This window comes from Oryza sativa, chromosome 3 (assembly GCF_034140825.1).
Source record: "Oryza sativa Japonica Group chromosome 3, ASM3414082v1".
Classification (NCBI taxonomy): Eukaryota; Viridiplantae; Streptophyta; class Magnoliopsida; order Poales; family Poaceae; genus Oryza; species Oryza sativa.
The window spans coordinates 5,374,784-5,394,738 of NC_089037.1; the positions used below are offsets into that span (position 1 = coordinate 5,374,784).

The following is a 19,955-nucleotide window of genomic DNA, read 5'->3' on the forward strand; positions in this document are numbered from 1 at the left end:
CATTCAGTTATCCCCAAAATGTTTAAAAAGTGTTTACATATGCAAAACAGCAACAAACTACAATTTCTTGGGGAAACTAAAATGGAAGCAGGCGACCTTTTTTTTCCCTTTATTAAAGGATGGTAGACAAGGAAAGTTTTTATGAGAACTATGTACCGTGCTGATTAAATTCTCTCATCACAGAGTCCTTACAAGTTACAAATGAAATGTAAGCATTGGATCTACGTATATATATAAAAAAGTTACTAGAATCACTAAAAAAAATGGAAGGAAATGAAGTGACAATGCAATTAGCCTAGAACTAGAAAAAATAGCAACATTGTGACCAAGGAAACGACTGCTGATCCAGTGGGCAGCAAAGTCTAGGGCGCTCCTACAATTCAAACTAAATCATATCATATTAATTAGTACGTACCGGATCTGAGCTCGATTTTGGCCTCTGCCTTGGAGTCGAGGTCGAGGGTCATGCAGTTCTCCTTGAACTCCTTGTGCTTGACGGTGGCATTGTACTCGCCGTGGAAGATCTCCACCTCGAGGACGCCCTTGGAGTCGGTCTTGCCGGTGTGGCCGGCCGTCCACTCCTTGAGGAGCTTGTCGATGGCGTCGCCGACGGGGAGGTTCTTGAAGCTGTTGTCTGTGAAGCACATGACGTAGCATCCCTTGGCGTGCCACGCCCCCCAGAGCACGATGCCCTTGACGGCCGGGTGCGCGAACCCTTCGCGCATCACCTCATCCAGGTACTCCACCTGGTTCTTGCAGGGCTTGACGTCCACCTCGGTGAGCCAGATGGGCACCTTGGCCTGCGCCAGCGTGTCGATGGAGCCACGCATGTAGGGGATGTTCGGCGCGGCGAAGTGGCTCTCGAGGCCGATGCCGTACTTGAGGTCGGCGTTGCCCGGGAACTCGCGGATCTGCTTGAGCTTGGCCACGTACTTGGTCGGCAGCGGCGCCGCGTCGTTGGGCTCCTCGATGGTGTTGAACTCGTTCATGAAGAGGATGGGCTTGCTGTCGAGCTTGGCCACGTCCCTGAAGATCTCCGCCGACGCGTCCTTGCCGAGCTTGCCCTCGAAGAAGTTGAAGTGGAGGTTCTCGTTGACGACGTCCCAGTGGATCACCTTGCCGGCGTAGCGGGTGACGATGTCCTTGAGCCGCTTCGCCATGGCCTCCTTGAGCTCCGGCACGCCCAGCTTCTCCACCCAGTCCATCTGCTTGTCCTGGTCGTCCCAGAACACGTTGTGGCCGCGCAGCGTGATGTTGTGCTTCTCCGCGAGCTCCACCATCTTGTCCGAAACCTTGTAGTCCTCCTCGTTCTGGTGGAACTCCGTGCTGTACCACTTCATCTCGTTCTCCAGGGTCGCGTACCGGAACCGCGCCGCGAACCACTTCTCGTACTCCGGCATGTCCAGGATCTCCTTGGTCATCGCGTTCCCCAGCGGGAACCCCTTCCCCACCCGCTCCAGGCTCACGTCCGCTTCCGGCACCGGCTTGCCGTCGGGGCCCACCACCGTGATCTTCACCTTCTTCATCCTCTCCTGTGTCAATTGCCAATTAATTCCACCATCAGTCAATGTTACTCTTCTCCAGCTCTCTGATTAATTCTTCAGCATCAGCAGCAACGACATGATGCAATCGAGTTCATGGTGCATATATATGCACCTTCTTGACGGACTCCGCGCGATGGCCCTTCCATTCGTCGAAGCTGAAGGGCTGCAGCGCCATCCCTTCCGCCATCACCTCCGCCGTCACGTTGGTCTGCATGCACACAAAATACGCTGTTCATTCCCGTTCATTCCTCTATCCGACTTAAACAGCTAGCTGCTCCCTTCGTCCCAAAATATAATTGATTTTCGGCAGATGTGATATATCTTAATACTATAAATCTGAATAAGCTCTCTCATCAGATTTACAGTATAGAATGTGTCACATCCAACAAAAACCTCTTATATTTTAGAACGGAGGGAGTATGATCTACTCTCGTCGCGTGGCTGATGACCTCGAAGAAGATGTCGCCCTTGCCGTCGTCGTAGGAGGTGGCGCCGCCCTTGAGCATGGTCCAGCAGCCGCACTTGGCCGCGATCATGCCGGCGGTGTTGAACTTGCCGTCGGGGGTCACCAGCACGGCCCTGATGTCGCCTTCCCCCTTGGAGAGCTGCAGCCACACTGCGTATGCATGCGCACGACGATCAAGATCAGAGCGAAAGAGATCATCGGTCTAGGAGTCGGCTAGCCGGCGGCCGTTACCGGACAAGGCGTAGTGGTGGTCCTTCTTGAGGTCGACCTTGAGGGCGGAGCCCTTCACCGGAGCGGCGCTCTTGCTATTCTCCGACAGAAGCTTCTTGCCGCTGGCATACCCCTTAGCCTCGGTCTCCTTCAGGATACCGCCGCCGTACAGAGGCTTCTCCGGCTCCTTCACGCACTGCACGCAAATATTTGCACTTCAAGAATCGATCTCGTCCTTTCTCATTGCATATCATAGTGTACATAAGTGAGGACGAAGAATGTAACCCGGCAAAAAGAGGACGAAGAATGTATGTGTCACTTGCCTCAATGTTTGCTGAGTAGTCATATGGAACACTTTGAGATCTGACCAAGCATCCTGCATTCGTTGACAAGAGAGGCGATTAGGCATTAGCATCTTGATCTTGATCATATATATATATACGCAGGCGTATACGGATTTGACAACGGCAAAAAAAATTAAATGCTAACTGAAGTTCTCTGAAACTGAAACGGCTGGAAGTCTGAAACATGTTTCTAGTCACATGGCCAAGTGCCAAGTCTGTGTGATTACGACAACTGATGGATTTCAATAAAACAGTAATTTAAACAGTAGCACATCACATTGTTTGCAATTGAAAGGAAAATGCAAATTGAAGCGATCTAATTGAAAGACCCCTAACCTTCGAAGAGGATAATGGCCAAGAAAAAGACCAACTTCCCTGTGAAAACCTTCATATATATTTCTCTATCACTGACTACGATTAATCCGTGACATAATGTTGACATTTCTGCTTATATAGCTATGGGATGAGAGAACATCGGAGATTTAACAGTCTATAAATAGGAGGAAGACAGTTTCACATGTAGGGAGGTAATTAATCCACAATGTTTAGTGCCTTAAAAATACATTCAGTTTAGAGGATCACCATTGATTTCCCTAGCTTTAGCTGCACTCCAACTAGTGGTTCTGCTTTGTACTTGATACTCCATAGAAACCACTAGAGTTTAACAGTTTAATCGTTGGCTTTAGCAACAAAAAAAAAATTATAGGTAAGGACTCTTATATCAAGTATCCTTAGCTCTTTAAAAGCTAATGTTAGAAAATAAACTATGATAATAAAAACTCAAATTAACTCTAGTTTCGAAATTTAAATTTTGGCTGATAAGCCGATTGGAAAACGATGGTGCGGCAAAAATGGACTCTCTTAAGTTTTAGGATGAGCCTAAAATCCATTTAGCATTTCTCGTCGTCTTTCTATACGATGATGGGAAACAAGAACATGCAGGGTAGACTAGTCTCAATCAAGAGAAGTATGTATATAAAGAAGAACAAATGGAATTTCTTCTTCCTTTTAATATGAACATCCAATCAATCGCCTCTCCAGGAATGATAAATCAATCCATGGGCGCATATGAAATCACACACAACAATCATGCACATGGATACGTATACATTGAGCTAATAAATTGAGCTAATAGCTAGCTAGACGTGTATGGTGAACTCGTTGTCGGACTCCCTGTCGACGCTGAGGCTCTGCGCCACGGTGGAGTTCGCCGCCGGGTGGGTGACGGTGACCTTGTAGTCCCCGTGGAACAGCTCGGTCTCGTAGTAGCCGTCGGCGTCGGCGACGCCGACGTGGGAGCGCGTCTTCCACTCCCAGATGAGCTTGTCGACGACGTCGCCGGCGGGGAGGTTCTTGAAGTTGTTGTCGGTGAGGCACATGACGTAGCATCCCTGCGGGTGCCACGCCGTCCAGAGGATGATGCCGTGCACCGCCGGGTGGGCGTACACCTCCCGGAGGATCTGCTCGAGGTGGCGCGCCTGGTCGGGCCCCGGCGCGACGTCGATCTCGGTGAGCCAGATGGGCGCGTTGGCCTGCGCCATGGTGTCGAGCGCGGCGCGGATGTAAGGGATGTTGGGTTGCGCGCTGAAGTGGCCCTCGAGGCCGATGCCCATCCGGGCGGCGTTGCCGTTCCCCGGGAACGCCTTGATCTGCCACAGCTTGCGGAGGTACTTGCCGGGGAGCACCGTCAGGTCGCCCGGCTGCTCCAGCGTGTTGAACTCGTTCATGGACATGAGCGCGCCGCCGTCCATCTGGTGCGCCTTGCGGTAGAACGCCGCCGACGCCTCCCACCCGAACCGGCCCTCGAAGAAGTCGAAGTGGAGGTTCTCGTTCACCACGTCCCACGCGATCACCTGCCCGGAGTACCGCGACATCACCGACTTGATCCGCTTCTCCGTGGCGCGGCGGAGCTGCTCGCCGGAGAGCGCCTTCACCCACCCCATCTGCGTGCTCGGGTCGTCCCAGAAGATGTTGTGCCCGCGCACCGCGATGCCGTGGCTCTTGGCGAACCGGAGCATCGCGTCGGGCACCGAGTAGTCCTCCCGCCCCGGGATCGCCTCCGTGCTGTACCACTTCATCTCGTTCTCGAACGTGGTCACCGTGAACCGCGACGTGAACCACCGCTGGTACCCCGGGTTGGTCAGGATCTCCTTGCTCATCGCCGACCCCAGAGGGAAGCCGTTGCGGACGTGCTCGATGTGCATCCGCGCGCCGGCGACCGGGTTGCCTGCGGCGTCCCTCGCCTGGAGCCGCACCGTCTTCTTCCTCGCCTTCTTGATGGCCGCCCCGTGGTGCGCGCTCCACTCCTCCCTCGAGAACGGCTGCAGCGACACGTTGTCCACCCATATGTCCACCGTCGCGTTGCTCTGCCATGGCATCACACCATTGCATCCCCGTCTCGTCAGAAACAGAGTAATCTTGAATTCTTGATTGCTATGGCGATGAGATCGATCGATTCGTTTACCTCGAAGTAGAGTTCAGCCTGCCCGGCGGCGGCGGCGGTGAGCCCGCCCTTGAGAATGGACCAGCACCCGGACCTCGCCTCGACGCCGCCGGAGTGGATGAAGTCGCCGCCGGCCGTCTTCACAACGGCTCTCACGTCGGCGATCCCGTCACTAACCTGCAACCAAGCTGCACACGAGACCGAGCACAAAGCTTCCATGAGCTACCGGAAACAACACGGCGAAGGAAGAACAAGACGGCGGTGGTTCTTGTCGCCGGACGGACCTGAGAGGGTGTAGTGCGTGTCGTCCTGGAGGAGCACCTTCTGGCTGACGCTCTGGTACGGCCGCGTCCGGTTCGTTGCCACGGCGTACCTGTTCCCCGCCGGCGACGAGCCCACGGCGAGGCTGCCGTACCCGAAGGCCGACCAGCCCTGGAGTCCGGCGCTGAAGTCGCCGTTGCGGATGATGCCGCCACCGTAGTGAGCGTCCATCGGCTCAGGCAAGCACTGCAGTCCATAGCTTCATTGTTCAGCTAAACAAATTTTACCGAAGGTAACAAAATAGTAATAGTTGTTCACTGTGGGGAAACTATTCTAATCTCTCGAGGGGATGTTCCCTCGTTTGCTTAAAAACCATCTAAACGGTTATGAAAAATTCTGAAAAAATTTGACAACATTCATACAACGCATATATGCAACTCTACAAAATCTTAAGTCCAAACTCAACTCACACGTCGAGATATAAAAAAGACAAATTCAGCGTATGAATAGTAGCGTACTGTTTATATCTAAATTTGTCTTTTTTGTTTCTCGATGTGTAGATCGAATTTGAACATGAATTTTGGTGGACTAGTAGGTATCATTATACTCTATATTGTTAATTTTTTTTCAGAATTTTTCACAATTATTTGCATCGAATTTGAAAGAAAAAGGTATATGAGGGGATATCCCCTCGAGGGATTAGAATCCACTCCCGTTCACTGTGATAAAGGAAATTTGTACAGTAATCAAGATTAACGAAATACACTGTTCATAAATCATTTGCACAAGAAAATGTAAAAACTTCAGAGAAATGTTACAGAAGCAGTGGTGGTTTACACTTTACAGCGTGGTAATAACCGTCAAAACTACCAAAGGATCCTGTCAAGATCACAGTAAAAGGTAATACTACCAAAAGGTTATGTACGGTTCAGACTTCAGAACTGTACCTATCAAGATATTAGTAGCAGTAACCGTCGACCAAACTAGCATGAGAACGGTATGGACATGCCAGATTTTGTTTGGTACGGTATCACCCAGGCCAAAGCCAAAACCTACACATATTTGGTCTTCCACTTGGGTGCGGTAACTAATTCTGACCACAAGCTGAACCTATCACAACAAAATTCTTTGACCTGCCTTCAAAAGTCCCAAGTGACGGCACCTATATGTCTAACCCTGCAGCTAACATAAGACTACCCAAAGAAAAAAGTTCAGAAAAGACAATGGTTAAAGCTAATTACTCGGGAACAGTACAAAGCTACTTGTTTGGAAGCATTTGACTTTCCTATCCTGGCCGGGCAGTTTCACTGTGCAGGGTGATGAGACAGTCAGAACAGAGGACAACACAGACAACATCTTCACCAACCAACTAATCAAGTACCAGGAGAAAAGTTAGCATCAGCGCATGATTTGCCCAATACAGCGTGTGGCGGACAATGGGGTACACACGCCCTCCTGCTCGCCGTTCGCCGGAAAAAAGCTACCCCTGCAAACTCCGGCACGCTTTGACCGGCTCCATGATCAAGCTGCTCCTGGTGCTCATAACGATTCTTTCCAATAAAAAAGATCGTGTTCACAACAAGCACAGATAGGTGCGTGATTGGGTCGGGTGCGTTGCACGATGGGTTCTCAGTTAGGCTAACTGCAGCATGTACAGTTCAAAGACGGGAGTTTTGTTAGGCTCGAATTGAAGTGGTAAAGAAGACCGATTTGGAAGTTTGGATTGGATGGTGAAGGGTTGAAACGATCGAGCCAGACCGATAGATGGACGTGTGTGGTGAGGTTCTCCAAGTTCGGTGTACGAGGAACTAACTTTTGGTTTTTTTCTGTGGCAACTGGCTCGGTTTTGGGAGGCTTTTGAAGAGGCTTTCGGTTCTTGGTGTGCTCCTCACAGATTTTTTTTTTCTTTTGTTAAGTGAGGTATCTTGCAGCTGAAACATGCAAGATTTCATCTCCCTCATGCTTGTTTGGTCTGTTTCCACCATCTACCAGATGATCAATGGTTAATTAAACTTCAGTCATATTCTTGCTCCTAATTGTAGCTTCGTTCACATTAGCACTAAACATGTCAGGGAGGCCCTGCCTACGCAAACCCAACATGCAGAAGGTCTCGATGGTGACTGGTGAGTGGGGTGAGGCCGGCAAAGATCACACAAAGGCAACTGCAACAACAAGAAGGAAAAAAATATTCCGGCATATGTATGCATGGCCCGCATAGCGCGCCCACACTTGTGTCACCTGTCAGTAACAAATCGGCTCGCCCAACTAACGACGGCCGGTGTTAGCTGCACATACTACGCTTGCATGATCAAAAGGCAGGTCGATCGAATTAGTGCAATCTGATCTCTGCTGGCTCAGCCAACTAGGGAAGCAACTAAGCAATCTTAATCATAGTATTAATTTGTTGCACTGGTCTGAGCAGATCGAGGTTGTGTGCAAGCAGCAGTCAACAGCAGCTGGTGGTACCATGTTCCAGTGGGGTCCAATAACTATGTGACCAACAGAGGTTCTGCATGACGCATGAGCTGTGGGAGAGTGCGACGCAAAGAACGACCATGCTCACATTGGTACCATGAAGCATGGATTTGACGATGATAATGGTGAGAGAGAACGAGAGAGAGAGGCTGCATACCTCAGAGCTTGACGAGTAGTCGTAAGCAAGCGGTCGCGCCATGCCAGAAGCCGCCTCAGCAGCTGGTGAAATGAAAGAAACGCGAGCTTCTTTAACTTAACTATCCTAAGAACAAGATTGCAAGAACATGCAAAGAAGGAGAGATCGAGCTCCATGACCATGAATCTGCTACGTACCCTTCACCACGCCGGCGACGAGCCACGCCAACAAGAACACAGCGCTTGCCCTCCTCCTCATGGCTGAATCCCGCCCGGCTCCCTCCCCTGCCCCTCCTCCGGCAAGAAAAAAACCCACGATGTTTCGCACAAGCGAGAGGGAAAGAGAGAGAGGTGCAGCGAGCGCGCGAGAGATGTTGTAAGCTAAGCTAGGCAGGCGCGCCAACTGCACCGTCGTCTGTGCATGCCACGGCGTCTGCGTGGGCTCCCACATTTATAGGCGAGGCAGAGAGAACTACCGGTGTTTGCCTGTGGCTACATGCTCCCGCCCGCGTCGCGTCTCGCGTTGCTTGTTGGTTGATGTTGGAACGGAAAACGACTCGATGGCCTCACCCACGATGGGATCGATCGATCGCTGACGCGAGCGCGGCTGCAATGCCGTGCCGTACGTGCATATGGGGTTGCGACGGCGGGCGGGCGGGCGCGGCAGTTTCGCTGCGGCTGCGAGAGCGGGCGAGCCATATGCCAGTGGCTGCGCACTAACGAACTCACTCTGACTCGCTTCTGCGGTTCGCTCGCCTTTTTGACCATCCACGGCTCGACCGAGTTCAACGGACGCGCGCTGTGTGTCTACTGTCTCTGTCTAGCTCCACTTATCTCGACCGCGGCCATCCATGCGGTCGACTTGGTGCAAAGCTAGTAGTGTTCGGTTCAACGTTCGGTATACTAGGGACGAAGAACATGGGAGTGTTAATTAAACGGTTTGCTAAAAATATGACGGCACAATTTTCATTCAATTTCGGTCACTTTTTTTCTTCATATTTGATTGTTCTCCATTCTATATGTATGCTTCTGGTATCTCTCGTATATGCTCTTCCAAGCATATAATAAACTAATACATCCATCTTAAAATGTAAAAAACTTGAGTTAGACACGTGTATTAAGGAAATATGTGGAGTTAAATAGGAAAAGGTTGTGATTGATTGAAAATAAAATGTAGGTGGAGAAATTAAATTGGACAAAATTGTGATTGATTGAGAATATAATATAGATAAAAAAGTTATAATATTTTAGAATAAATTTTAAATGCTAAAGTTGTATTTTCAAATAGATGGAGTACTTTTAATCCTAACCTTTATGTATACATAATTTATTAGAAAAGTTACAATGTAAATATCATTTACAATATAATTATAATATAAATGTAAGTATTTTACAATATAAGAATGGTTTAACTATTTCTTAGAAATGTGGTGTAATAAATATACTCCCTAATTAATTTGTTTGAAAGAGGGGTAATTTTAATCGGAAAAATCAATTGCAAAAGGAAAAACACATCAGAAGAAGAAGAAAAAAACACATCGTAAACGTACAAGCACATAAAAAACCTAATGTGCTATTGGATGTTTTAAAGAGTTACTTCCTTGTTTATTGTCGGTAAGTTTTCCAAACTGCTAAGTTTGATTTGAAAATAAGGTACGATAGGTTATGTTTATCTTGTTTTTTATAAGATGGTCTATATATATGATTGGCATAAGGGATGAAATGGTTGTATTTTTTGATAAATGAGAGGGTGTGGCTCATATGTCCATGAGAGAAAGTGGGTTGGATTGGTATATTAATTTTGAGGTATGAAGCTGACCCGAATCTAAAGAGAATATTTATTTTATGGGCCATTTCATTTCATGTGTCCTTAACTAAACATCCCGAGGAATATATTCGCTCCAACCTGATTGATCCCATCCCTCCAACCAAACATGAGCTTAACGTCTTTTTAACGTCTTTTGTGAAAACTTCATACATCAAAGTTAGTTTTCTAAATTTGTAATAATTACTATTCAATTAGTTATGCTCTAATGACTCATATTGTTTTGCGTGTAAGCGATAAGCCTCAGCCCATCCCTCCATCTCGAACGGAGCCTTGTCACAGGTGAGATCCGACGGCATGGGGTGTGCTGTAAATGGACTTCTCCCACAACTCGAGGCTAAAGAGGGCGCCCCGGTGGTTAACAAACGGCCGGGCCGGTTGCCGATGTGCGCAAGCGCTCATCATGCAAAGCTCCCGTCGTGTGGCACGCGATGCCACGAGACGAGGACGAGGCCACGAGGGGCGTTGCGCGATGACGCGCGGCTGCTGGCTCTCGCGCGCGTACGTTGGTGTTCCGTGGGGGCAGCTGCAACGACGTACGGCTGGCCCAGGCCTCGGCTACGTGCCACGGTGCCAGTTGCCACACAGTAGCCGATCTGGTTGATAAACAACCATTTGCGTTCCGAGATTAGTTCGGCTTAGCTCCAATCACCGAGTTGATCCGGTTGATTAAGCCTTTTTTGCGTCCCGTGAACAAACTGCCTTTGCTATACTAAATAAATGATGAGCAGTGGCCGTATGGACACACATGATAGCTTCAGTGCCACTCTTTTGAAACGGTGCGAAATTTTGAGAAATTTTCACCTTTGTATAGCTACTAGTGTTTGACACTAGTTCAGTTGGGGCGAACAGGGGCAACATCAGAACAGAGTACAATGGCCACGTTAATGACCGAGGGTAATGTGTGGGGTGTTCGATCTCCGACGTCCATATCACCGTACGAAACCGCGCCTGAAGAGAGAGAGAGAGAGAGAGATCACCAAAATCATCCTGCGGATCGTGCCATGACGCGCGCGTGGATACCTGCGCTTTTGTCAACGCAACAGCGACGTCCCCCTCCCCGTCCCCGGCATCCCACCGATCCAGCAGCGCACGCCGCCGCATCGATCGCCCAATAATCTCCTCTGCTTCACTTCACTCCTACGCCTCTCATCTCATCTCCTTGCCAATATGCAAATCCCTCAGCTCGCAACCCGTACGCGCGGTTCACACTTCACATGCAGGTCTGCTCCACGAAACACGCGAAGAAGAAAAAGAAAAGAAGAGGATTTCCTCGCCGTTTGTGCCGTGGAGGCTTTTCGCGACCGGATTAGTTTCTCTCTCTCTCTCTCTCTCTCTCTCTCTCTCTCTCTCTCTCTGTTTTTTTTTCTTTTTTCCGTGTCGTGTTCGTGCGGGCGAGCGAGCGAGCGAGCGGGTGCGCCCGTGCCGTTGCGAAATCTTGGACGAATGCACGCGTGAGTCGCTGAAAATGGTTGATTGGTTGCAAACGCCGCGCACGTAAGGGAGACTACACATGGCGGTGAGCTATTGGTTGGCTTCTGTGGCTACCAGACTGCTGCTGGGATTCGTGGCCATGGATTCGTTCCTCGTCTGCAGCCCAGACCTGCCGTTAAGTTCGGTACAGGCGTTGTCGCGTTGAACGGAGGGAAGCAGTTTACAGAAAGTTTCTACGCGTAGTAGTGCTCGAGTCGAAGTCTAGTTGAGTCCGACCGACTCGAGATGTAAGTCGAAGAATTCGACAAGCTTGGGTTCGACCGTCAGGCCGTGAAAAAAAAAACGATCGAAAACCGCAAGATTTCAAAGTTTAGATGTGTGATGAAAGCAGATCCCGAGTAAAACTGTAAATAGTATTCGAAAATTCAAATTTGAAACAGCAAATTCGACCAAAACCTGATCAAAATTTGGTGAAAAAATTATACCAACATGGGTTGGGAATTCGGACCTGGTGCTAAATCGAAAAGATGAACCTGGCCGGATGTACTTCCTTCGCCCCATAAAAAACTAATCTAATACCGGATATGAAATATTCTAGTACTACGAATCTTCGTATTACTCCCTTCATCTCAAAATAAGCAAAACCATGAGTTTTTGTGTCCAACTTTGATCGTCCGTCTTATTTGAAATTTTTTTATAATTAGTATTTTTATTGTTAGTAGATTATAAAACATGAATAGTATTTTATGTGTGATTTATGTTTTTTAGTATTTTTTTTAAAAAATAAATAAGACGGGTGATTAAAATTGGACATGGAAACTTATGGTTGCGCTTATTTTAAGACGGAGAGAGTATGTCACGTTCATTCTAGATTCGTTTTTTATGTAACTGAGGGGTAGCTTGGAATAATATAGCTGACTTGACAGGATTAATTAGAAACAGTGACATTGTAGGATTAATTGTCTCGTCCACGGGTGTTAACTACATGTACACAGTGACGGAGCCTCCGCCGGTGACCCAGGCAGCTTGGAATAATAGCTAACTTGACAGGATTAATTAGAAACAGTGACATTGCATGATTAATTGTCTCGTCCACGGGTGTTTACTACATGTATGCAGTGACGGAGCCTCCGCCGGTGACCCCAGGCAATGGTATGGGCTCGTCGCAATGAACACGCTGTAAAATTTGTTATATTATAGAATTGAATACAAAATTTTCGTAGTAAATAATTGTTGTAATTCCGTTGTGGGCTCTCTCAAAATTTTACTTAACATTTGGCGTGATTTGCGATTGATCCGGCAAAAATTTCTTCTGCTGGATGAACATGGTCACGTGCGTGCATGCTTTAATTACTCGACTGTTAGTGCGGATTTAACGTAAAAATGTTAGGTCAATTGGTTTGAATCGTTCTTTGTTTCTCTCTTTCTTTTTGTCCTTTTATTAATTCGTTTTTGGTTTGCTACTTTGACTTGGACGTATGGCAGGCAGTGATCAACGGCGTAGAACACAGCTCCAGAGCTAGCTCCTTAGTTGACTTGATATTTCCTGCCTTGTTTAATCACAGCCGCTATATGTTTACGTTATATATACTGCCATTGGTGTATACCAACATAAGAGGTAGTAGAATTCAAAGGAAATAAAAGAGTTAGAATGGTTTGCTTGTTTGTTTCTGTTAGTTAGGTAATTTGGCTGGACTTGGTGTAATGTGATTTCTGCCCCAACCCTTTATCACTAGTCACTGAAACATTTTTTTTCATCAGCTGAACCTTTCTTCCTGATAGGGAAAGGTGGTTAGAACCCCAGAAATTCAGAGAATGTATGCCCAAGACTACAGACAATCAAACTTCAGAGAGAATCCGACGTCACTGTGGCTGAATGGGGAGCCCACTAATCACTGGGATAAGCAAAGAAAGGCATTGCAACTTGGCTAGGGATCATACACTGTCCAAATGAATGTAACAGCTCTCCAAGCCCGGTCAAACCATAATCAGATGCTGGTCGGCTACATTGGCACCTGATGTGAGACGTTCATTTCCTGATTGCTTTGCGGCTCGTTGTCTCAGACTGTGAGTGCTCTTTCTGCTTTGATGCTCATGATTGCAACTAGAGTTCATGATAATTCATCACACAGAGAGTTTGTACACTTGAAAAATAGCAGCAGCAAGATCAAAAGAAGATAGCCAAATGCTCGAAATATCTTATGAATATGACAGTCACTGAGACACTGACTACCATATTGGTGTAAAAAAAGACTTCCATTTACTCTGTTCCCATACGATCAGCATCTGGAAGGTCTTTGAAACGATAACTTGAAGGAAACTGTGCCACAATTTTTTCCTTGGAAGTTTAAACAGTGAGAGCTTAAACTGCACAATTTATTCCAAATAATTGGGATCCAGTATCAAATTATACATTACTAAGAATAAATACATCTCACACATTTTTAACCGGAATGTGCATGCGGAGTCAACAAATTACAGCTATGCTAGAACAGTACACAACTACACAAGAGCGAGTAACCCATGATGATAGGCCACATGTATTGATTGCAAATTGATGCATCTTATTCTGGATCAAATGGATCACACTAGTGTCCACGAGTGGAGGACACTCAGGAATCAAATCAATCTTCACAAATATATGCTAAGCTTGCAAATATCCGTTCTCTTCAAGGTAGCACAGAACATGCTGGGCCATTGCTTTGGGTGAAGGACATTCCCCATCTACCATCTTAATTACTATCTGTGGAAGGCCAGAAAAAAATCTATTCAGCTATGTTCAACAAGCAGATAACTTTGCATTTTACATGTGGGTAATGTCATTCAATGTAATAGATAAATGATGACCCTAGTTCTTTTTGTCTAAAGTAAATGATCAAATCAGAATTCAGATTCATTTATGTTTGGCAACATGTATGTCAGATTCAAAAAATAAATTAATAAGAAACTCCGACACTTGTTTAGTTGTTTTATCCAGCTTTAATCAAACCAGCCAAAGCAGAGAAATCGGAATTGTGTATCCCATCACAAGTCTGAGATCAAAACTAAATATATTTTTTCCTCATGCCATCAATTAAAGCAAGCTACAATATGTGCATCAATAAATGATAACACTACTTTTTGGTTAAATATTGCCAATTCTTCCGTGAATGAGGTTGCTGGATCTAATAGTGATAGATATGTACACATATAAACATTAGGAAGGACTATAAATGAATAAATGTTCATAGTCTTATTTCTATGGCAGGAGCATACAATGTAAATAGTTATAGCTAACAGCGGAATGATGATAGTCAGCACTCGGCAGTAAAGCACTTTTTCAGTAGTGAATACCCTACACTTAGACTTTTAGTTTACCGTAGTCCGTATGGAATGGTAAGGTGTGGCCCAGTATGAATGCAAGGCATGATCTGCAAGCTCACCTCACTATTCACTGGTGATTCATATGGATCATCAATTCCAGTGAAGCCTGTTTGTCAAAAAGGAAAATTTCAAAATAAAAATACCATTAGGCGTTCAATCCGTACGCTCTTTTAGTATACTGAATGAACTAAATATAAAAGTTAATTGTCCCACAATGACTCAAAAGGTATCCTGTACCTTTAATCTTTCCAGAGCGTGCAAGCTTGTATAGACCTTTAGGATCACGAGCTTCACAAATTTCTAGTGGCAAATCCATAAATACCTACAACGCTTGTTTCTGTTAGATGCTTAACAGTAACGAGATGATAAAAGAAACATAACAGAAGCATACTTCAATAAATCTAGACTCTGGAAGCAGCACACGGCACGCATCACGGTCTCTCCTATATGGAGATATCAAACTAGCAATGCATATGATTCCAGCATCTGCGAATAGCTTTGCCACTTCTCCTGCATAAGAATTTAAGTTGTAGTGAAACCATTTCTAACAAATGGACCTGTTGTTTTTGAGAACTTACCAACTCTTCGTATATTTTCTGCACGGTCTTCTGCCTTGAAGCTTAGATCTCGATTTAGGCCATGCCTTAGGTTGTCACCATCAAGGACATAAGTAAGGTGGCCGCTGCAATGCAACTCCCGATTCAGTGCACATGCAAGAGTGCTTTTCCCTGAAATATGAAAAGGTGGTAAGATCCTCATGATAACTTCCATGTATACAGATAATTACACAGCTACTGGAGATTCAAGAGATCCTTAGTTCTGGTATGATACTATGAACTGAAATGTGCCTCAGGCTCATACAGAGTTATACTTTCAACGTGGATGAAGGTGGTAATGAAGCATGCAAATATGTGATAAATTCTAGTCTAAATGGAGAAAATTACATTTTGTGTGATCCATGATCAACTAGATGTCAGCTACCTACAGAGCATCTACTGAACTAAATTTGAGCATATTGAGTATTGACTCAACTGGATTTACAAAAATCCTCTCCCGCCGCCTAGCCCCTCTTCTAGATTCCCTGGTCGCACCAAATCAAAGCGCGTTCATCAAGAAACGATGCATTCAAGACAATTTTATGCTTGTCCGTCAGTCTGCAAAGAAACTCCACCAAAAGAAGCGGTCGTCTCTTCTCCTCAAATTAGACATTGCACAAGCATTTGACTCGATTTCCTGGCCTTTCATCTTGGAGGTGCTGGAGCACAGGGGCTTCGGTGGAAGATGGAGAGCTTGGGTCGCATTGCTGTTCCGCACCGCAACAACTCGAATTCTAATTAATGGTGCCCCGGGAGAGCTGGTGCAACACAGGCGAGGAGTCCGGCAGGGTGACCCGATTTCACCGATGATCTTCATCTTAGCGATGGACTTTCTGACATTGCTCTTTCATCAAGCCGAAGACACCGGTCTGCTGAATGGGTTGGAAATTCCTCATCGTATCTCCTTATATGCCGATGACGTGGTCGTTTTCATCAAACCTGAGATTGAGATAGCGGCAGCAACTGAGATCTTGAACATCTTTGGTGAAGCCTCCGGGCTGCGAACGAACTTCGCCAAGTGCTCAGCTATGCCCATTCAATGCACGGATGAGCAAATCGCCTTAATACAACTGGTGCTACCCTGTGCTATTGCGCCCTTCCCGTGCAAATATCTGGGTCTGCCCTTATCCATCTTCAAGCTGAAGAAAGAGGACCTGCAGCCTCTTGTTGATAAGATTGCCCGACGGCTGCCCACATGGAAATCCAATCAGATGCCGCCGATCGGTCGTGTAACCATGGCCAATGCTGTTTTGAGCGCCATACCAATCTATCTACTGGTCGCAATTGATGCACCCAAGTGGGTGATCAAAGGTATTGATAAGGTACGGCGTGGTTTTCTTTGGGCGGGCAAGGCGCAAGCGAATGGTGGATGCTGCCAAGTAGCCTGGACCAAAGTATGCTCCCCCAAGGATTATGGGGGTCTTGGAGTGCCGAACTTGGAGCTCATGGGCATTGTACTACGTTCCCGCTGGACGTGGATGCAAAGGATTTCTCTGGCCAAGCCTTGGCAGGGATTAGCAATCCCCTGCACACAGAAAGAGCGTAACTTCGTCGCCGCCTCCACCGTCTGTCAGTTAGGTAACAGGTGAACAATCCTTTTTTTGGGAGGACAGTTGGTTACAAGGAGGAAACATCCGAGCTATTGCGCCCTCGATCTACGAGCATGCCTCTGCTCGCATCCAAAAGTGCCGGATGGTGGCTGAAGCGCTGATTAACCGTAGATGGATCAGAGACATAAGCGGCGCGCTTAGGACTCAGGCAATACTTGAATACCTCAAGCTTTGGTCGTTGATTCAGTCAGTTGTTTGTTCATCCTCAGAACCAGACTCACTCTCCTGGAAGTGGGAAAGCTCAGGCAAGTACACCTCAAAATCTGCCTACCGAGCTTTGTTCTTTGGACGAATTGCCTTTGAATCCACACCGATCTGGAATTCGTTGGCGCCACCTCGCTATTGTTTCTTCCTCTGGCTGGTCACTTTGAACAGATGTTGGACAGCCGACCGACTGCGGAGTCGGGGATTGCCACATCCCGACTGTTGCATTCTCTGTGATCAGCAGGAAGAGAGCATTGATCATATCTTAGTCGGTTTTCCGGAATCAAGGCAGCTATGGTGGTGGGCTTTGAGAGCAATCGGGCACCCCAACTGCCTACCGGTGAATGAAGCTTCCTTTCACCAATGGATGTGTGACAGCAGAATGGTGTTAAGTGAGTCACATCGTCGAGGCTTCGATACGGTGGTGACATTGGTAGCGTGGACAATCTAGAAGGAACGGAATGGTCGGATCTTCAATCAGCAGCACAGATCATGGGTAGATGTGGCGAGAGGGATGGCTGACGAGGCTTCTCTTTGGCGTAAAGCAAACCCGGCGATCCCTGCGCTGCAATTCAGGAGGGAGTTTGGTCGCCAAACCTAGCGCGAGAGATAGATATAGGATTAATTGTCAATGTCCTGTATCAGTCCCATGTTGTTTTTCCTTTCAAATGTAAATAACTTTTATTTCTCTTAACGGAAAAAATGCGCTCCTTGCGTATTCCCGAAAAAAGTATTGACTCAACTACTAATCATCATATGGATCTATAATGATCGATGTTCATTTCAACCTTTATGTGGTTAATCACGACCAATTATGTTATCTGATGGAAGGAAACGAACTACACATTGATCAAGACTAAACATTCCAATTTAAATGATAAAATCATATTTCTCTAGCACAGAGCTAACAAATCAAGTGGAGTTATTGAAAAAATAGTAGCCAAAAAACATATCTTACAACGTAGAAAAGCAATTATTATTAAACTTTATCAGGGAAGTAAAAGGGGACCAGGCTGTAAATCAAGGGAGTTCTGAACTGAAAATAACCTGAGCCGCTGAGTCCTGTGATCCAAATGACACATCCTTTTTGCCCCAACAAGTTCTGCCTCTCAGATTGTCCAATTGGGCAATTGTGCCACAGTATATTGGTTGATTTCCCAATGGTTGACACTAGAGGCTTCTCTTTAACTGCAATGGGAACCAAGACATGGTTAGTGGCTTAGCGCAACTCTGTTCCTGTTGTTGAACAAACATATTTGCATATAGTACAAACAACATGAAAAAGGATAATCTATATAAAATATAAGGGAGAGATTATCTTTGACACCTTTTCCTTCACATTATTACTTGTATAATACAAAAAGGTAATATCTACTCTGATTAAATGCACATGAATTCCAGAGTTCTCAATGCTCCCGAAAGAACACTGAAAAGTACTACTATGATTTTCTCATAACATTCTCTTCTTGTTGCTAATCATATCATCCATCAACCAGACAAGTATGTGTTCTCTTTATCATAACTTCTTAAGAGGGTTCGCAAATTGTGTACTCACGTTCAAAGTATATTTGAAAACATCACCAACGTCATTCCATTGCCCCGTCACCAACTTAGTATGTAAATAAACTACTCCCAAAGTCCCAATATAGTAGAAGATTCTACCTATGATGGTAAAAAAAAAAAAAAAGAAAAGCTCTAACTTCTCCACCATGTAGCAAAAACATCCAATATTCTCTCAGATTCGTCACAAAAAAAAAAGAAGCAAAACCATTCAACATTGTGCCAAAATAGAGTATTCCATCAAACTTCAACCAGCAATTCACCACCCAAAGGCCCCATACACAGCAAAAAGGACAAAAAGAAAGAGCATCAGGCATAAAAACCATATGCCCAAACACATCACGGTCAAGTGTCCCATTTGTTGAATTCTGTTACAGCACGTATTTGTTCTCACCAAAAAGTCGTGATCACTAAATATGTGGAGGTCACCAACAGAAGCAGCATCCAAGCAGCGGGAACAAACCAATGCATTATCTACCACGCCATTCCCCTCGAGAGATTCTGGACCCATCGAGACGCCGACCCACGGCCAACTAACCACCGAGCTGGAAGTAGGAGAGGAGTAGACCGACGACGACGACGAACCTGGGCTGCGGGAGCCGTCCCCGGCGAGCTGCTGCTGCTGCTCCATCCCTCTCCCGGCCGGGCCGCCTCCGCCCAATGCCGCCACCACACGCGACGGGGCCCTCCTCCCGGTCGCCGCGGCCGCCGCCGCCGAGGGTGCCGGGGGCCGCGCTCGCAGAAGCGGGGAGGGGATCGCGTGCGAGGGCATGGGTCACGAGCGGGGCATTGCAGGGGGGGAGGAGGAGGCGGCGGCGGGATCCCGTCGGTGGCGGCTGCGGAGTGCGGAGGCAGAGCCGCAGAGGCGCTGCGTTGCGGGAGAGCGGAGGTGGGAGGGAGGGAAGGATTGTTGTTGATTGGAGAGGGAGGGCGACGTCACCCGCGTGGGGATGAATTCGATGAGCTGCCGTGTCGGTCTGCCTTGCCAGTTGCCACTGTGAGTCTGCGAGGGGCGAGGCTAGGGGTGGCCGGCCATTTATGCATTTGACACGCTGTGGCAATTTTTAGTGCCACATCAGCGAGCTCGATGTTAAGGTGGTATAGGTCGCAGGGCTGGGAGGAGAATGATCTATCTCAAAACATATATAGTGCAGAAATACTACGTAACGATATACGGTTTCAATAGGAAATATCAGATCCGATATCTATCATACCATTTTGATGTTAATATGGTTACTAGATATCTGATATCTACGAAGTATCATGTTTTGATACCTTAGATATTAGATTCAGTACTTACAATATCATACTAATGTTACGCTGACACAAACACACATTAGCTATTTACACATTAGCTATTTTGTTTGAACATTATACTGTTATGTAGTCTCTCTTAAATATATATAGCTATTTTAATCTAAATTCACAAACAAAAAATAACCATATTTTTAAAACGAAGAGAGTATATTATTATCATGATCGGAA

At 46.6% G+C, this 19,955-nt stretch overlaps 3 protein-coding genes across 4 annotated transcripts; all 3 read right to left on the reverse strand.

Moving 5' to 3' along the window:
* Positions 1 to 82: 82 nt before the first annotated feature.
* LOC4331977 (endo-1,4-beta-xylanase 4) lies at positions 83 to 3,044 on the reverse strand. The gene is made up of 6 exons (XM_015776672.3): positions 2,901 to 3,044; positions 2,544 to 2,596; positions 2,242 to 2,416; positions 1,994 to 2,160; positions 1,657 to 1,752; positions 83 to 1,532 (listed from the first exon to the last, which is right to left on the reverse strand). Exons 1-6 carry the CDS (start codon positions 3,004 to 3,006, stop codon positions 405 to 407), a joined length of 1,725 nt encoding a protein of 574 aa, XP_015632158.3. The 5' UTR covers positions 3,007 to 3,044; the 3' UTR covers positions 83 to 404.
* Positions 3,045 to 3,515: 471 nt separating this feature from the next.
* Positions 3,516 to 8,304, reverse strand: LOC9269764 (endo-1,4-beta-xylanase 5-like). Its single transcript, XM_015772619.3, has 5 exons — positions 8,077 to 8,304; positions 7,901 to 7,962; positions 5,292 to 5,514; positions 5,029 to 5,195; positions 3,516 to 4,930 (listed from the first exon to the last, which is right to left on the reverse strand). Exons 1-5 carry the CDS (start codon positions 8,135 to 8,137, stop codon positions 3,704 to 3,706), a joined length of 1,740 nt encoding a protein of 579 aa, XP_015628105.1. The 5' UTR covers positions 8,138 to 8,304; the 3' UTR covers positions 3,516 to 3,703.
* A 5,188-nt stretch (positions 8,305 to 13,492) lies between these two features.
* Positions 13,493 to 19,477, reverse strand: LOC9272308 (adenylyl-sulfate kinase 3). Of its 2 annotated transcripts, none has more exons than XM_066308206.1 (7): positions 19,056 to 19,477; positions 17,958 to 18,098; positions 15,079 to 15,228; positions 14,892 to 15,010; positions 14,738 to 14,822; positions 14,495 to 14,606; positions 13,493 to 13,880 (listed from the first exon to the last, which is right to left on the reverse strand). In XM_066308206.1, the coding sequence occupies exons 1-7, from the start codon at positions 19,240 to 19,242 to the stop codon at positions 13,877 to 13,879; spliced, it is 798 nt and encodes a 265-aa protein (XP_066164303.1). In that variant the 5' UTR covers positions 19,243 to 19,477; the 3' UTR covers positions 13,493 to 13,876. The 2 variants fall into 2 exon arrangements, with proteins under 2 accessions (XP_066164303.1, NP_001404250.1); NM_001417321.1 differs by having other exon boundaries at positions 13,496 to 13,880; positions 14,560 to 14,606; positions 19,056 to 19,475.
* Between the last annotated feature and the right edge of the window lie 478 nt (positions 19,478 to 19,955).

What these genes read in the sequence shown, in the direction of transcription:
- LOC4331977 (XM_015776672.3), bottom strand. Translation starts at nt 3,006, where the DNA reads ATGTCAACATTATGTCACGGATTAATCGTAGTCAGTGATAGAGAAATA. An exon ending in GGCCATTATCCTCTTCGAAG is followed by an intron (nt 2,597 to 2,900) that starts GTTAGGGGTCTT and finishes CAACGAATGCAG; the next exon opens with GATGCTTGGTCAGATCTCAA. An exon ending in ACTACTCAGCAAACATTGAG is followed by an intron (nt 2,417 to 2,543) that starts GCAAGTGACACA and finishes ATTTGCGTGCAG; the next exon opens with TGCGTGAAGGAGCCGGAGAA.
- LOC9269764 (XM_015772619.3), bottom strand. Translation starts at nt 8,137, where the DNA reads ATGAGGAGGAGGGCAAGCGCTGTGTTCTTGTTGGCGTGGCTCGTCGCC. An exon ending in CGTCGCCGGCGTGGTGAAGG is followed by an intron (nt 7,963 to 8,076) that starts GTACGTAGCAGA and finishes TCATTTCACCAG; the next exon opens with CTGCTGAGGCGGCTTCTGGC. An exon ending in ACTACTCGTCAAGCTCTGAG is followed by an intron (nt 5,515 to 7,900) that starts GTATGCAGCCTC and finishes TATGGACTGCAG; the next exon opens with TGCTTGCCTGAGCCGATGGA.
- LOC9272308 (NM_001417321.1), bottom strand. Translation starts at nt 19,242, where the DNA reads ATGCCCTCGCACGCGATCCCCTCCCCGCTTCTGCGAGCGCGGCCCCCG. An exon ending in ACGCTCTGGAAAGATTAAAG is followed by an intron (nt 14,607 to 14,737) that starts GTACAGGATACC and finishes TTTGACAAACAG; the next exon opens with GCTTCACTGGAATTGATGAT. An exon ending in AATCACCAGTGAATAGTGAG is followed by an intron (nt 13,881 to 14,559) that starts GTGAGCTTGCAG and finishes GGCCTTCCACAG; the next exon opens with ATAGTAATTAAGATGGTAGA.